A 17,893-nucleotide genomic window follows, 5' to 3' on the forward strand; every position below is an offset into this window, starting at 1 on the left:
TCCGGCAGACCCAAAGCCACAACAGAATCAGAAGACAAGTTTCTGAGAGTCAACAGCTTGTGTGATAGGCGGCGCACAGGACAACAGCTTCAAGCACAACTTAACAGTGGTCGATGTAAGCAAGACTCAGTTTCAGTTTCTAGTTTGGGTTGAACTGGCCAGAAGGCAACCTACAAGTGCAATACCTTTGTGGGAACTTTTGCAACAGTGTTGGGAAGATCTTTCTGAACAATATTTGATTTCCATTGCAGAACGAATGCCACGAGTGTGTTCAGCTGTTATATCTGCAAAAGGTGGCTACTTTGATGAGTCAAAAAATTTGAATAAATTGTGTTAAATAGAACGATTCCATGATTTCTTTTTTTTTTCTCCAATTGTTTATTTGTTCTATGCTTTAATTTCAGAGTACATTGAGACAACTGCATAAATTTCAATAAAAACTGGAAAAATTGAGGTGTTCTAAAACTTTTGACCGGTAGTGTATATTTGGAGATATTTTCTCTTTTCTTCACTATGCAAGGTGTGCTTCATGTTACCTCATAGTTTGATGATCTGTCACTATGCTTGCCATTTCTGAAGGTGGGAAAGAATCCCAAGCAGTAGTCACAGATGCCAGGATAGCCTGGCAGACATCTATGATGTTTCAGCCAGGATTTATTTTCATTGCTGAGCAGTGTGGGCTTCACCAGTCCATGAGGCCTAAAGCTGCTATCAATTATGAGAGATTTATTTACCAGATGAGCAAGTCAACTTTAGTATTTACAGTTTACCATCATGTATTAACCTACAGACAATATAGCAGTAGCAGGATTTGTGAATGCAAAGTGCGCACGTCTTCAAATGTTTGTTTCCTTTCAAGTGGCTTTGATACTTTGAGCTCAGTTGATTTGGAAATCCAGGGAAGGCCGTCATACAGTGTTTTTGGGAATCTGGGGAAGACTTTTGTCCAACCATTTTGCCTGAAACATATCTTATGAAAATTATGTTGCACTGGTTTTGCTGTGTCCTACTTTTTATTTTGGTTCTGAATCATAAATGCAGTTATGAGCATTGGAGCTACCCCCACCCAAAAAAACAAAAAACAAAGATACAGTCAACATGGAGATGTACTGCCTTTTAAATAATAACCTTTAACTACATTAATTAATTCATTGTAAAGTCCTCCTTACAGCATTACACACTACTAGAATATGCAGTACTCCAGAATTTGGTCAGTTATTCCAATAAATTCACACTGAGACAGGGTATGATTCAAGTGCCATTTATTATTTTTTTCTTTACAGGTGACAGCTTTATTTACAGGGTTTATTTAATTGGTAATGATAATAGCAACAGGTAATCATGTCATTTCATATAATTAATCTTATTTCTTAAAACACTGACATAATTTACACATTTATGTAAGGAATAAAAAAAAGACCCACTAAGACATGGACCACATATTCCCAACAAGACACAAGTTTGACTGACTGTTCCCGTGAATAAAAAAAAAAAGCAGGTAAATGTGTAGTGTTTCTAGTCACATATAAGGCTTATTCTATATTGCACACTTAGCCAGTAATAAAACCACAGACACAGTTCGGGACTATTAATCATATTTCACACAAACAGGGTTTTCAGTCTTTAATCTTCCAAAACAAAGCTTGATATCCATCAATATGGAAATATAATTAAATACAGTAATTCCACCACCTCATTAGGTCACATACTGTAATTCTGACAGACCTTTATAGACTGTATAAAGAGGGTTTCATCTTTGTTTATTTAGCACTGTGGTGTACATTACCAGTGCAGTTTACCCCCACCCAACCAAAAACATAACCGCACTAATACTGGTACTGGTGACATCATAAGCACAGAGTATAACAACTAATCTATTTCACAGAAGAAAAACTGAATCTTGTCAATTCTAAATGTTGGGCCTATTCCCTCTGACACTTCAGGAGAACCCATGCCTACCAGAGTTAAGCAGAGTAAAAGGTGTAACAGCGAATGTACAGAAAATTTTACATTCATTAAATTGTACAATTCAAATAAACAAATAATTGTTTACCAATGACATGGAATGCAAAGATATTCTGTACTCCACATCTGACGGGAACATTCCACAAGCATTCCCAAGTTGATGTAACAGTTGAGGTACAAAAAATTAAAAAATCTGACGATGTGGGAAATATTTTGCCACCCAGTTTGAGTTTATAGTTTGACATTACAGTACGTGACTAGGAATAAAACAGAATTACATAAAACACAGATAGATTACCAATAAACAAACAAGTCACATGAAGTTCTACAGGGGAAAAACAAAAATAATTATATCCCAATACAGGGATCCCAGGAATTCCAGAGTTCAGGGTTATGACTGGTAGAAAACAGAGAGGTTCTCCACAAATCATTAAGTAAGTTGGAAACAAACAATGGTACAATGCAGATAGAGAATGTTGGATACTACCTGCTAATAGCCACAAGGATCCTGGGAATATAGCTGGAAAGTATCCAACAATTACCACCAGCTTTGTTCTATTGGTTGTTACCCACAGACTAGACTCCATGACTGATGGGGGTTCTGTTTTCCTGCAGTAAGGTGATGTCATGGCAGTCCTATCCCTATTTTATTTTTCCTAATGAAACTATCAGGGATAGCACAGTCCCTGACATTTCCTTTTCAACACAAGTGTCCTTCATCCAATGCCAAACCCACCATTTTGTCCAAATAAGTTAAAACATTCCAGTGTTCTGAGTTCTAGCTGTCCATACACTCCAGGAACTCACCCTCGATGACCTGCTCCAGCTTCCTTAGGACGACTTTGCTGTTTGCAGCAGGATATTCAGCCACAGGCAAGGGGTGGGGCTGGGGGTCAGTTCCAGGGCCCCTGAAAGAGCAGCCAAGCACCCGAAGGAAGGGCACCAGCTGGGTGATGGAGGAGATTGAGCGCAGAGTGAGGAGGGGGAACTCCAGGCGCTCTGGTTTCATTGCTTCGATCGCACCATTCTGCTCCTGGAATGAGAGAGAACATATTCTGGAATTCTGGGTAACACACACATATCATCACTAAGACTGGGTGCTTGTCATGGAAAATATTGGCTGAAGTCGCAGAGTAGTCACAGCAAAGTTGTTGAATATCACAGAAAAACTGCAGAAGTAATCAGTTTTAAAAAACGTTTATTTATTAAATTAATTAACAGATCTCATGCGCTATTGAAATAATAAGCACAACTGTAGCAACAATAACAACTGCTTGAAGTTTCAAAAAATGAACTACCAGTAACTGACTGCAAAGAACAAATAGCCTATAAGTAAAATATTGATAGGCTGTGGGTTCATTTAATATTTAATTGCAGAAAGAAAGAGCATGCTGTTTTGCCTGTAACTGAACAGAATGTCGTTAGAAATAGAGCATGCTCAAATTGCATAAGTAAAAACACTGTGACCTTGTGTCCATTTTTATTTCTTTAAAGTTTGTTTTGGTACAACATGTTGTACATTACTAGGTTTGGCCTTTGACCTATTTAGTCACTGAATGTTACTGGAATGCGGTAAGGAGCACTGGGCATCAACATTGCAGACGGGCCATCAAACGTGATTGCATTTGGTATATACATTTGACAATGCATATACCAATAACACTAACACAACATGCTATGTTAAAGTTGACAGTTATCATCCAAAACTACTGAAAAAATCATGGAAAGCACAGAAAATGGAGGAAATCATGGCAAGAAAATGTGGAAAGAAACTGCCAAAAAAAACCATGACACTTGTGACTTCCTTGACAAACACCCAGCCGTAAGCATCACTGTCTTGTGGATATTTAATGAACACATTCACAAATAAAATATATTATCACGATATTGCAGCAGTGGCATTTCATAATATATGAACAAACATGCAAAGTAATATGGCTTTCAGATTATGCAACATTACAGTGCTGAGAAATATTTGTAGTTGGCTTGCCAGAGCCAACAACTATTTTCTCTGTTCATGATTGTTATTCAACATTAGACTATGGACTCCTCAGTCATCCCATGACTTTAAAGCGAGATATAGACCTACAGAAATTGACTACCATAAATTTCCATATCTCTATTAAGTTGTTTGTACTTTGTTAATGTATGTATGACAATTAAGCAGGATAAATTCTCAGATTCAATTCATTTTTTATTCATTCATAATTCTATGCATGCAACCCTAGAAAGTGACCATTCTAAGAATTCTAATTTTGTGGGTATTAGAGTGGAAAAAACGTTTTTTCTTACAAAAAGTTTATCAGAATAAACATAATCTGTCTTTATTCTGTGAAAACTTTTTTGTTCATCTTTATCAAGGGTACCAATAACCTTGGAGCCAACAGTTGGCCTACATGTGAATCAGTCACTCAGTATCACAGTTGACCAAACCAAAAACCTAAGTATTTTTCTTCTTTTTTCCTTATAGAGAAAGCATCCTGACATCTTAGTGGAGAACCTATGCTCACCAGAAACAACACAACTAAATCTGGACATATTTAATTGCTGGACTGCTCTGACCCTGTGACCAGCCAGTGACACTCATCAATTGGACCTTACAGACATCAGATCAGTATAATTGATTTACTGGATTATTTGCCACCTGACAGAAGCCCATGCCCCATCCATACTGTCCAGAGTTTGGTGTGAGATGCCCTTGAACAAGCTGGCTCACGAAAAATCATGATGACATAAGTTAAGAGGCTTACGTCATTTTGCCACAATATCACAAAGGCAACAGAAATCCTTGAGGGTCAACTGAAGCTCCAGGCTACAAATGCAACAAGGTGGAATAGTGAGCAGAAGATGATGAGGTTAATTCTTCAGATCCCCCCACCACCACCCACAAGTATTTAACAGCATCAAGCCCCTGTTCCCTTCACAAGAAATTGAATCAAACTAATAAACAGCTTGGCGAGACACTGGAACCTTTTGAGGAAGGATTGATGCCAGGCTGAAAAAGAATAATTGGATTTAAGTTATTCCATATGTCAGCGGTCTTGCATGACACCAAGCAAAATGGTCAAAACAATGAAATATTCAATAGAAAAACAACAGACTAAACTTGAAGATATGGAGTGGTTTCAGCTGGCTGCCACCCAGGACCTAAGATTCAAACGTGACTGGTGCATGGATGGAGACAGACACAACATCAAGGAGATACTGACACACAAGGTCCTCTCTCTGTCCCTACCAAAATCATTAGCTGCAGAGCATCCCTCTGCACCATCAAGCTAGGGAGATACCAAGCAATCTCAAAGCTCCATCTCCAAAACATTTGTGAATTCTTTGCCGTGAATATTTTGTTTTAATACATTTTGCATTCACAAACGGCCGAGAAATTTGTAAATATTCTTGAAAAAATAAAGTATAAAAGCCTGTGCTGAAATTGGCTTGCTTTCCCCCTTGACTAAATGCTTGGTTTTCAGTGGGAGAGGTTAACTGAGTGTTAGTGTTGTAACAAAAACCTGGAGTCCGATTAAATCCTTTCTACAAGTAATATGTAAATGGTGCTCTTGCCACTTTAAACAGTATATGATATTCAGCATTGATAATAACATTACATGTAATCTCAGATGTGGTAAAAAAATAAAAATAAAAAAAACAAGAAATGGAATTTCACAGAATTTAATTCCAATTCAATTCTAATTGTTTCCTGTAAGTTTTTTTTTCAAATTCCAATTCCAGTTCCAATACTTCAGTTGAATTGGAATTGATTAGTTCATTTGTGAATTGAGCACAACACTGCTGGATAGTTAACTTTGATACCATTTATTTCATGTACATATCGCAGTAACTCTATTTTGAAAATAAAGATTGTTGTTATGATATATAAAAGAAAGTAAAAGCCTTTGACACTATGTGTTTTGAATGTGATACCCATTCATTTACATTAGTTACTGTAGCCCCAGAGATGTACGTTCTATTTGAGTTAAACTAGACGTGAATGACAGTAGCATGATGGACAGGTGGGGGACCCCACGATGATGTAGGGTCTTGGCTTCTCAGGGTGGTGGTGGCCAGTAGGGGCCTTGAAGCCAGAAGGGGCCACTTGCTTTTCTATGAACACTACAGTCGAACCTTGCCTTGTTCAGTCAAATAAAAATCAGACTAGGGTGGGGCCCACTGTGCATGCCCCCCCCCCCAACACACACACACACACAATGGGGGTTGCAGGGGTATGTGCTAGTGTTCATGTAGTTCTACACAAGTGTAACGGTAGCTAATAATACTGTAATGTGTAATGTTAGCACTGAGTGGCACTGTATTTTAAGAGGGTCTATTTTGTGAGGTGTGATGCTCATTCTTACCCCAAACCTGTAACGCAGTCCCTCCATCACCCTAATGATATGGGGCCGGCATTCCAGCTCTCCTTCCATGATGCTGTTCCCTGGCCCACTGTAGCTGTCCACATCTACCTCAGGAACAAATGCCCAGCGATACCTGTGCACACACACACACACACACACACACACAATGGATTACATTTTATTCATGTGGTAGATACCCTTGGTCTACGTGACTTTCAAGCACATAACATCAAGTGCAAAATCTAGCTGAAAGGGGCAATCAACAAGTTAAAGCAGCACTGGGCAAATGGTGCACAACTGCACAGTCTTAAGTATCATTTGCCAGGATGTAATTAATGGCACAAAACACCTGACTCTGTTGAATCTTGGAATGGATTGAATGAAGGCCAAGTAGTCAAAATTATGAAAAATACTTGCTTCACCTGATAGTGGCTCTATAAAGCACATCTATTTGTACTCAAAACTCAGCTTTTTGGACTTCAGACAAACTAGAAATACAGTACACGTTTCATCCAGCATGTGGTATTCAGACATTGTGCATTACATCTGTTTTACTCCTATTCACCACAAAATTTGAAGTGCGTTGTGGCCATCAGCATACTCCATAGGTTCAGAATCCTGTTTCCTGAGCATTGGCCCATCAGTCTCGAAGGAGTTCATTTTGGCCGTGGAATGCAATTATTTAAATGATGGAAAATACCATGGCAGGAATGTCTAAATCAAATTCAGCCTTCTTTACTGAATGTAAACACCACATTTTTAATTTAAGTTAAAGTTATGGCCAAAAATGCACAAAACATGGCTGAAGGTGGTGCTATAGAGCGTAAACAGTTGTACTTAAAATCCCTTGAGGCCATGAGTGAAATACATATGTGAAAGCTTCAGCTCATTTGCATGCAGCATTCAGTAATGCGTCACTTCCTGTTTACGTGCATTCGCCACAAACTCTGTGAGAGCAGTATGGTGAAACATTTTGTAAAAAAATATATTTTAATAACTTTTCATCACAATTGGTACATTGTGAAAAATCCAATTTGGCAGAAATCATAAACAGAGCATTTGTTGGATTCTGAACGACTCAAGGAATGTGCCAAAGAAAGTTCATGTCGCTTGGCCTTACAGTTCTTGAGATGCAGACATGAAACATGAAACACATGAAACACCACCAAATAGTACCACCATGTGGTCAAGGTGGATTGATTTTTGCAACTGAGTAGTGGGTGACATTTGCAAATTGTCAGCCAAATTTAGTAGTTCTACACCTTACTGTTTCTGAGATCTAGATACTTTCAGAATAATAATAATAATAATAATAATAATAATAATAATACAGTTTTAGCAGCTATGCTGCTTGGTCCCCTAATAACCATGAAAACTAGTTCAGAGAAGATCATGTGAAAGACTAGAGTTAATCTGAACAGATTCACTATACAAGCACTGTAAGGCAAATGATATTAAAGTGCACATACACAACACTATGCCATTACTACAGATTATATAAAACAGAACAATAAATGACATGAATAATAAATAAATAATTGCTAAACATTTCACTGCAACTGTAGAATTTGAGTTTGAAGGCTACAGTGAACAGGACTGGCTTGTGGCATGGGATGCTCGGGGAGGTGGATTTTCGGCCCACGTTCGAAGGCCAAAAAGGGATTCTGCAGACCTGGTGGGTGGCTGTGTTCAGCACTATGGCATAGCACTATGTTCAGCACTCACATCTGGAACAGGGGCATCCTGTCGGGCGGGAAGGACAGCGCCGTGTCCAGGAACTTGCAGGCCGACAAGTACATGTCCAGCTCGTTCTGAGTGAACACCACCAGCCCGTTCCTCTTCTGGCCTGCTCGTGCCCCGCCCCCCTTACTGAGGGTCCTAGGTAAAGAAGGAATGAGTGAGTGGGCGAGAGGCATTCAAGGCGTGGACTGCATAAAGGTGGGAGAGTAATTTCTTCAGAAAAGAACTTTCACGTGAAATAAATGATGCAAAATGACATGCTTGTGGAGAAAATAAAACTCCACATTGACTTCGGCCACCACAGCGTGCACACCCCTTTTGGCTGAACAGGCCGAGATGTTCACAAACCAATGTAAATGCAGAGATTGCCTGATTGAAGGGACAAACATACCATCTCATATTTTTTATATATAAGTGTATATGTATATATATATATATATATATATATATATGTGTGTGTGTGTGTATATATACATATATATATATTATTGCACTCAATAGCTGTTTTCACTGGAAAGTAAATAAAAGAAAGGGTGGCCTCTGACATTTAGACAGTACGACTATATATATTTGTAAAGAAATTAACATCTGGACAGACTGGGACAGTTACAGTACTAATAGAGGGATATTACAGTACTGGTAGGGATGGTAAACTCACTTTGGGACCTCTTTGTCTTCCAGCAAAACCTTTTCCAGTCGGACAAACACACGGATCTAATAATATACAAAGGAAACAAATATAATCATGCCACAATAAACCAATAAACAGTATGCAAACAATTTTGGCACCCTGTCAGTCAGTACGTAGTAACACTTCAGTTGGTAGTTCTATAACAGCTTCCAAACATTTCCTGTAGCCACCCAAGTCTTTCTATTCCAGGCTTTGGAATTATCCCCCCATTCTTTCTGGCAGAACTTTATGAGCTCAGAAATATTTGTAGGCTTCCTTGCACGCACTGCATGTTTGAGACCCCCTCACAGATTTTCAATTATGATCAAGATTGGGGATTGTGACAGTCATTCCAAAACCATTACCTTTCTTCCAGTAAATCTCTCATGGTTGATTGAGGTATGCTTGGGGTCACTGACCTACTGTGTAGCCAAATTTACACATTCTGGATGCAAATTGTTATTGTATGGGATTCTGATATAGTGAATTAAAGCTGAAATAAATCTGTCTCTAATCGATTGTTTTAAAATGACCTCTGATGTGAACAAAGTAGATACCCTAATTGACTTGCAAAAAAAAAAGTATGGAAACATGAAATGTGCAGAGTTGTGAAAGAGTTGTGAAAAACTGAGTGGGAATCAGCTTTGGGAGTTATTTATAGCGATGGGCAAAGCAGTTCTTTTCAGTGCACTGAATCATTAGAATCAGTTAATTAAAAAGATTCGTTCAAAAGATTTGTTCACCGAATTGTTCAGTGCTTGACCGGAGCTCTGACTACGTAGTCACACTCACTGAACTGAAACACGGCCGAACGTTCAGTTCAGTTCAGCTCGCTAATTAGTGAACTGAGAACGGTCATTCATGAAGGATAAGCCAGTGAGCTAAGAATTTAGTTGGATAAAGATATACCGTTTGCAAACTGAAAGCTGTTATAACAAAGCTATTATGTACAACACGTATATATTTTCGCAACACCTAATTATTAAATAAAATATTTGGTACTACTTCCTACTTCGAGACTTCAAGACATGAGAGGGAGGGAGAGGGAGAGGGGCGGGCTTGAGTGACTCAGCGACTGTCTATCACTCAGGGCTCACGTTCACTGTGCACGTTCAGTGAACAAATCACAGAACATGCACCGTTCAGTGTATCCCTGTGAACGAATCACGTTCGCTCACGACTGACTGAGAGCTCAACTGAACTGACTGAGAAATAAACGGATCATTTCAGGAAGTGATTCAGTTCAGTTTGTTCACCCGAAAGATTTGTTCTTTTGAACGAATCGCTCACGAACGACACACCACTAGTTATTTATTCTAATTGTTGCTTAGGTTGCAAGGGAGTTTCATGTGAGTTCCAAGGCATTGCCCTTGAAATGCCTCTCTATCTTTGTTATTATGATTTTGTATAAGCAGAAACAGAGAAAGCATATGGGATGGCCTCACCAGCTCTGTGACCATGATGGGCCACAGGGAGGTGAGGTGCTGGGGAGAGATCTTCAACAGGAGCACCCGAAATGTGAGAAACATCTGGGCCAGCACTGAGGGCGTCTGTCCCATGCGCAGGTTTTCCGTCAGACGCTCTGAAGGGGAGGGGAGCGAAGGAATCAGTTAAACAGTATTAAATAAAAGACTGTTAAACAGCGACCCAATCAATATAGTTATGATGGACGCCATCATGCTCGTTAAACCCAGCTTAAAATTGAGGATTTCTGCATTTTTTTGTGCACAAATATGAAATACTGTGACCCAAGTCATCTGTTAACCTTTCAAGAAGACAATGGTGCTTTCAGTTATTAAGAAATTAGCTAAGCAAAGGGGAAAGAAGATGCATGAAGGAGCTGATATTCTCTACAGGCAAGAGACAGCTAAGGGAGACCTATAAGTGATCAATGAGAATAGTGGAGTCTATTTTCTCCCCAGAAGTCCTTTAAAAAACGTCCTACACTGGCCAGATTTTTCAACCAGAAGCAGTAAAAAAAAATCCCGCGATGATACTTCTATCAAATAGTGAGTGATAAACACAATGCATGGTTTTGGAACAGACTGATAAATCAAACCGGTACAAGTATAGGGAACAAGACAAGCTATCCTTCCGTTAAAGAGGGCAGACAGTCCTGTTTGTTAGAGAAGCATAAACACTTCACAGAGCCAAAGAAGAGGTAGCAAGGTCAAACAAAAGAAAGGGGAGATAAGGAGGACAGAAAAATAAAATAAGAACAAAAAGCCATTGCTGTTTAACACATAACGCTGATGGGGTACTATATCTTTTTAGACGGTGTCCAATTTCATTTCTAGGCCTGGCTCTATGAATTCAGGATGGTGCAGACAAGCATGCACTCTCTGCAGTCCACTAGCTGAGCAATGCAGGCATTGCATCAGTGGATCTGACTACATTTCATGTACAGCTGATGCAGGAAGACTACAGGTGGGCAACTGACCAGAGAAAGTGCTAGTGTGCAGTCTTGCCAACTGACTGCCTCTCATCCTGAGTGAAGTCATGATCAATCATGTCCTTATGAATCTGCACTGGCTCTGGAGACCAGCACATGGAGCACAACCACTCACTGCAACAGGATCTCATCAGGGCAAAGACCCTGCAGCTCCCTTTCATTCCATTTAATTCATCTTTCTTTCTTTATTTCTTTCTGGTCTTGTTTAGTGTGTACGATGTGAAAGTGAGTTAGAATATCACCCTGGAAGAAGGCAAAGTGTACAATAACAATATATCACACACTGTTGCATGCTTGGCATGAACAACTGGTTGTCATCTCTATCTGCACTTGCTTTCCTGCTCCAGGAATAGTAGTTGTCACCTGTCCCTCCAGCATGGGTCAAAATGTCAGTACTGGTCACATGACACACTGCCCTTGTCCTTTTGAATTGGGTGACCAGTTGGCAGAGCTTGTGTGGGGTGTATGATTTGTGCAGATTAAGACATGATAAGTATGGTATCATTGAAACAACCAGTTATGCAATATTGAAATCTGGTGAGATGCATTAGGGAATGAGTTCCATGAGCTTAATGGCATACATAAACAGTTCCGCTGTATAAATAAAAAGGTTAGTTTAGATGATTCCAAAGGCCCTGCTTGACAGTGGCCCTCAAAAAATATTAGAACCTAGGCTTTTTCTGGGTTGGTGGGGCCCAAAGTGAGATTTTTTCATGGGGCCCAAAATCCCTTGTGGCACCCCTACCTACCTACTTACCTACCTACATCAGTATAAGTCGATAAGTGCAAGTCAGAGGTGGTACTGTGACAGGCCTTCACCTTGAATAAGCGGCAGGTAGAGGTGATATTGGTCCAGCTCTCCGCTGAACATGGCGAAGGCCTGGCGCTTCAGCAGCATGGCCTTCTGCTCGCAGTTTGGGGACACCTTCAACGCGCTGCTCTGCATGCCTGACAGAAGCACACAGACAGAGAGATTTCAGGCTTCTCCCATGAAGCATTATCTACACATATCATATACACAATAAGCATTTTGCTTTTACAAAGCATATCATACTGTATGGATCTCAAAGGCAATTATTGAATTGGGAACTGAACTCAAGCAACAGCACCAGAGGTTTATTGGATTCTATTTTATTAAATCCGTTTTTATGAATTCTTCTTCATTTACTTAATGGGGCCTAAACAATAAATTGAACCTATACTGTATACAATTAATGCCAGTAATGCCATTTTAATTGGCACACTTTGAATGAAAATAATGCTACATACATAAATGAATAAAGAGTACTACTATTGCGGCTGGTTCCACTACTACTACTACTACTACTACTACTAATAATAATAATAATAATATAATAATAATAATAATAATAGACCACTCACTCATCAGGTCCTTAAACATGGTTTTCTCGTGGGTCAGCAGGTGGTCGATGATGGAGCGCCAGCTGAAAGCGGAGGAAGGAGAATGCAGTGAGAGACAGCCCTTCAGAGTGCAGTGGGGAGAAAAGCATTCCGTAAGAGTGCTGGTTTGATGACAGAAAAGAGGTGGAACCTTCTGGAATAAAGCCTCAGGGGAATCTGCCCTGCTGCACACCTGAGCACTGCAACAGACCTACTGGCACACAGGGTCTCCTAAACTTGGGGGAACCAGCAACATTACACAATAACAATTATATTAATTGATTATATTAATAAATTTACTAAAATGGTACTGATAATAACAGAAATAAAGTAATACTAATAACAACAGACCTAGTATGTATAATTTAGCAATTTATTGGAATTTAATCTATAATACATGTGATGGTAATATCATTACGAGAATCAGTAATTACAATGAATTATTACTTCCATTATTCATAGAAATAATAAATAAATAAATAAATAAATAGGGCAGTGAGAAGACCTGTCCCCTGCAGGTCTTACTGAGTAGCGCAGGCTGGGTCCATGTGAAAGAACAGCGGGTCCACGTAGAGGTCAAAGGCCTCCTTCTTCCAGGCTCGCTTGGTGTAGGCGTATCCACTGAGGCTGCTCAGGAGCTGCGCCCCAGCACAGAAGCTGGGCGTGTTGTAGGCGCTGTACACCCCAAAAACACAGGACAGCATTTTGGACTCATAACAAGAAAATAAATGCAAATGCAATGATAATAGGTATAGAGTAAAAATATTAAATGGCCACGATAGACAATACATATACACAGGGGCCACTTTATTAGGTACACCTATCTAGTACAGGGTAGGACCCTATTTTGCCTCCAGAACAGCCTGAATTCTTTGTGGCATTGGATTCTACAAGGTTCCGGAAACATTCCTTATATATTCTTGTCCAAGATAACCTGACAGCATCATGCAATTCCTGCAGGTTTTCTGGCTACACATTCATGTTGCGAATCTCCCATTCCACCTCATTCCAAAAGATTGATATCTGGTGATTGATATCATTGATGTCAACTGTAGCCACTGTCATGTTTGTGGAAACAGCTTGTGATGATGTGTGCTTTGTGAGATGGTGAATTATCCTGCTGGAACGGTTCTTTTGAAAAAGGGTAGACTGTTGTAGAGATCACAGAAAAAGTGATGTGCAAAAATAGCTCATCAGCAAGAAATGCTGAGGTAGCTAAAGAGCATTCAAATGGATGTCAATGTCTGAACCCAGGAATGTGGTGGTCAGAGGGTGCCAAAGACACAGCACACTGGCATACTAAACGCTTGGTGTCATACCTGAATGTTTGTTACACCTACAAGCACTATGTTGGAGAGTCTGGGTCAGGCTATATCTCAAAAATATCAAAAAAAAAATTTTTTACTGTTACTATAATGCTCACCAGGAGAAGGTTAAAAAGTGTTAGGGTTAGGGTATTGGAGATTATAACAATAATATATAAAAGTGAAAGAAATTAGTATTCCTGATATCCTCCCCTGATTATTAAATATGCAAAGGCCAGGAGAAGAGGGTGTGTCCCTCCCCCTGTTTCAACGACATAAAAGGTGGGCCTGTTGGTACGATACGTAGTAAAATGATTGGTTAATAGGCAAAATCAGAACATGTTCAGGCAAGTAGAATGCTTTCAAAATCCCACGGAGAACCTTTTATTTTCCAGTACAATCTTTTTTTGGGGGTGGGGGGTTAGGGTCATTCTGCCAGGCTGAATATGCTTGAGCCAACAATGGCTGGACATATCCCTAATGTGAGACGTGATCTGGAAATCAAGGACCACGATGGAAATAAGTCCAGGACTTTTTCATATTATCCTTGACAATTTCTTCACATGCAAGTCTTTTGATACATGTGCTTTAATTTTGTCAAATAAACTAAACTAATATGATAAGCAATTTACGACAAAAATCAATGATGCAATCATCATTGTCCATGTTTGTTTCATCGATTCAGACCATTGGTGCACATTAATTTAGACACATTAGAACCATTTAGAATCAAGTTTTTGCCGGTACTACTTCATACCCAGGTGTTTATGGGAAAATAATTCACACTTCCCAGCCAATCAGAATTGAGTATTCAGCCAAGGCATTGTATAAGACAAAAATAAAGACAAAAAGCAGGACAGGAATCAGGATGGGCTAGGTGTGTGTGTTTGTACTGTAAGAAGGGCCTGTCTGGTCTCTGTGGTTACCTGTGGTTTTTCAGGTATGGAAAGACGTAGTACATGAGGCGGGAGATAAGTGGAACAGCTTTCTCCTTCTCATCGCTGCGGTACACCATGTCCAGCAGAGGAGCCAGCACCTGTGGCAGAGCAGGAACCTTTCAGCATTTACATACTGCACACATTTGTGCCCACGCACACACACACACACACGCATATACATGCAATGGCACCTCAGCACATACAGACACACATGAACATGCATATTTACACAAACTCACACACAACTGCCCCATTATTTCAACACAGCAACATCACATTGTTGCTTACATTCACGTCACTCTTTGCATAGAAATGTCTTCATCAAAGACACTCTTGTTATGCACATATTTCACAAACCATTCTTTTTATTTTTAGTTTCTAAGCAGGGCTTTTCTTTGAAGAAGCATTGCTTAAAGGAATACTATGCAGGACTTTTAAGCCTGTGTTTACAATCAAAGAAGTCTTCTGCTCCATCTTCAACCCCCCCCACTCAGCCCCGAGTGCCTGACTGAGTCACACGAATCCATTAAAAACTAGCGGTAAATTTCTCCCCTCAATTACTCAGACCATACGTTACATATTTTGGCCGGGGCCACAAATCGGACATGTACAAATAATTTGAAAACTGGACATTCCGATCAAAAACCGGACATCTGGCAACCCTAGCAGGATAGCTAGAGGTAACGTTACTTACAGATCCAACAGAAAACAAGCCAACTCCATGTTGCTTTTCAACTTTAGCTGATGGGCCATTGCAGTGGCCAGCTAGCTGGCAACAAACACTCCGTAATCTAATTCCAAACCACAGGCTTTGTTGCCACACCCACCCGTCCCCACACAAAAAACAGCACCACGCCCAGAAACATCCCAAACACATTTTAGAATAACAAACACAGGTAAAGGTGCAAGATTATGGCAAAAGAAAATAAAGATAGAGATTGCCAGTGAATAGATAAGCCTTAGCGTGGTTATTTTATCAAATTTTCAAGGTAAAAATCCTGCATAGTGTTCCTTTAAGCAAATAAGCCTTCCAATGCAAACCCAACAGGAACACATAATCAACAAATTTGAAGCACCCCACGCCACCACTTCACTGTTCCATTTGTGTCATTCTACTGTGACTGAGCAGGACATTAGGCATCGTGGGTAAGCCTGCTTGGGTACCTGTGCCACAAAAATAAACATTCACTGCTTTATAAAAATGGCTCCAAATATACTCCTATTGGACTGACACTTTGGATCAGCCAATAGGACTACACTCTAGTTAGGCAGAAGCAGAAGGAAGACATGAAGCAACCAACTGGTAACAGTGTGAACAGAGCCTGTGGAGCTGTTCCTACCTCAGCCAACAGGGTGAGAGCCTGAACACTATAGACAGATGGGGCGGAAGATGAGACCATGGCGCTGGCCTGAGCATCCGCGTCTACAAAGGAGGAGACAAAATGACATCACACGTGCTACAATATTGAATATCTGTCTTATTTATGGGATTACCACCTGTCCTTATCCAGAAGCTGTATATATTTCACAGAGAAAATTCGGTTAAAGGTGCAACAGCAGTGCCTCTGCCTGGAATTTAACCCTATAACCACTGAGATTCCACCTCAGTTCCTGAACCCTAATGTGGTGTTAAACTCAGAATTGGCAGGTTGTGTAAATTACGGCTTTCATAGTTACCGCAAAGGTCGGCGTCCTCCGGGTCGTCCTGCTCCAGACAAACTTGTGGCTGATGCTTGACCTCCAGGCTGCGGCTGAGCCAGCTGGTCTGCTCCAGGGAGGAGCCTGCCACTCCACCCACCATCTCCAGCACCCGCTGGGTCACCTCCTATAGCCAGCCACAGAGACAACCACCCAATGAATAAATGATTTTCCCCTATGACTAAAATGGCGACTTGCATTGCCCCTTTTCTACTCTATCAATCGCACAAAGGTATTTGTACTAACCATATTGTGTGTGTATTTTATACATATCAATCATTCATTATAAATGATATAAATGATAAATACTTGATTAATATGCATGCACTTGCACTGAACTTCAAGCCATCTTGGTGATATCACTGTATTCCTAAGATTGACGATGTTCTCCACTTCAGTAAGGCGCTCTGTATAAGAGCACTTGCGGCGTGAATGCAATAACTAACAGGAAATTTTGTGTGCCAAAAAAAGGATTTATTGTCACTCTGATGTGCATCTCTCTAAATCAGCTCTGCTCCTTGCAGGGCTGGTGGATTCCATACATTCCTTCACACACAGGCACAGTAACAGGAGAGACATAATCTATCAACAAGCTATCACTCTACCTCATATTTACAGACATCTATATGAATACTAACACACAACCATATACAGATCATTAAACACTATTAATGCACTGTAGTTGTTTGCTAGTTCGTTTTCATTGTATTTATTGGGTTTTTTTGCAGGTCTATGAAAATGCTTTCTTCCCTCTCCCCAGTTTCATCCCTTTCCATCATATATCAAGGGGCCCCTGTGTGCTGTGGTTGTTTTCGTGCCATATGTTCCACCCCTCTGGAAACAGGGAGAGGAGGGAGTATGAGTGGACGGAGATAACACAACCAACAGGCTGGTGGAAAGGACAATGATTTACCCAACAAGATGCTTTAAATAGGTCAACATCAAGTATTTTGCATATTTGTCCAGCAACCGAACTTAATGAATTTTGGTCCAACCAGAATTAAAATATTAAATCGATGCTATCCTGACTTATCAAGAGTAACAGAACTTAAATATTATCAGTTTAGAGACTTCCTATAATACCCTTTTGTTTCTTGTGATATTTTTGAGATGATTAGCATTCTGAGGGCAACTTTGAAACTTTACCGTGCTGTCTTTGCCTGAATTTGTATTAAAGTTGGTTGAAAAGTGCATTCCCGTCTCTGTCAAATTATTTCTCCATCTGCCGTCATCCTCTCCCCTGGTTCCTCCCAAATTCTGCTAGAGCTAAACAAAATCAGGTGGCTGAGGATGGAATACATAATGAAGGTGTGCCACCTACCACGACCCTGAACATGGCTCCTTGTGTAATACTCCTAGATGCTTAAAAATGG

At 40.1% G+C, this 17,893-nt stretch overlaps 1 protein-coding gene across 2 annotated transcripts in view; it reads right to left on the bottom strand.

The window, feature by feature from the left end:
- Positions 1 to 1,245: 1,245 nt before the first annotated feature.
- dop1b (DOP1 leucine zipper like protein B) overlaps positions 1,246 to 17,893 on the bottom strand; it is a 50,983-nt gene continuing 34,335 nt past the window's right edge. For both annotated transcript variants that reach the window (XM_064327668.1, XM_064327667.1), the window contains 11 exons: positions 16,500 to 16,647; positions 16,163 to 16,245; positions 14,811 to 14,920; positions 13,106 to 13,255; positions 12,563 to 12,624; positions 11,999 to 12,127; positions 10,173 to 10,309; positions 8,716 to 8,771; positions 8,043 to 8,195; positions 6,318 to 6,450; positions 1,246 to 2,998 (listed from right to left, as the gene is read on the bottom strand). In XM_064327668.1, coding sequence (XP_064183738.1) covers positions 2,744 to 2,998; positions 6,318 to 6,450; positions 8,043 to 8,195; positions 8,716 to 8,771; positions 10,173 to 10,309; positions 11,999 to 12,127; positions 12,563 to 12,624; positions 13,106 to 13,255; positions 14,811 to 14,920; positions 16,163 to 16,245; positions 16,500 to 16,647 — 1,416 coding nt within the window. In that variant the 3' untranslated portion in view covers positions 1,246 to 2,743. The remainder of the gene's footprint in view (positions 2,999 to 6,317; positions 6,451 to 8,042; positions 8,196 to 8,715; positions 8,772 to 10,172; positions 10,310 to 11,998; positions 12,128 to 12,562; positions 12,625 to 13,105; positions 13,256 to 14,810; positions 14,921 to 16,162; positions 16,246 to 16,499; positions 16,648 to 17,893) is intronic.

This window comes from Anguilla rostrata, chromosome 3 (assembly GCF_018555375.3).
Source record: "Anguilla rostrata isolate EN2019 chromosome 3, ASM1855537v3, whole genome shotgun sequence".
NCBI lineage: Eukaryota > Metazoa > Chordata > Actinopteri > Anguilliformes > Anguillidae > Anguilla > Anguilla rostrata.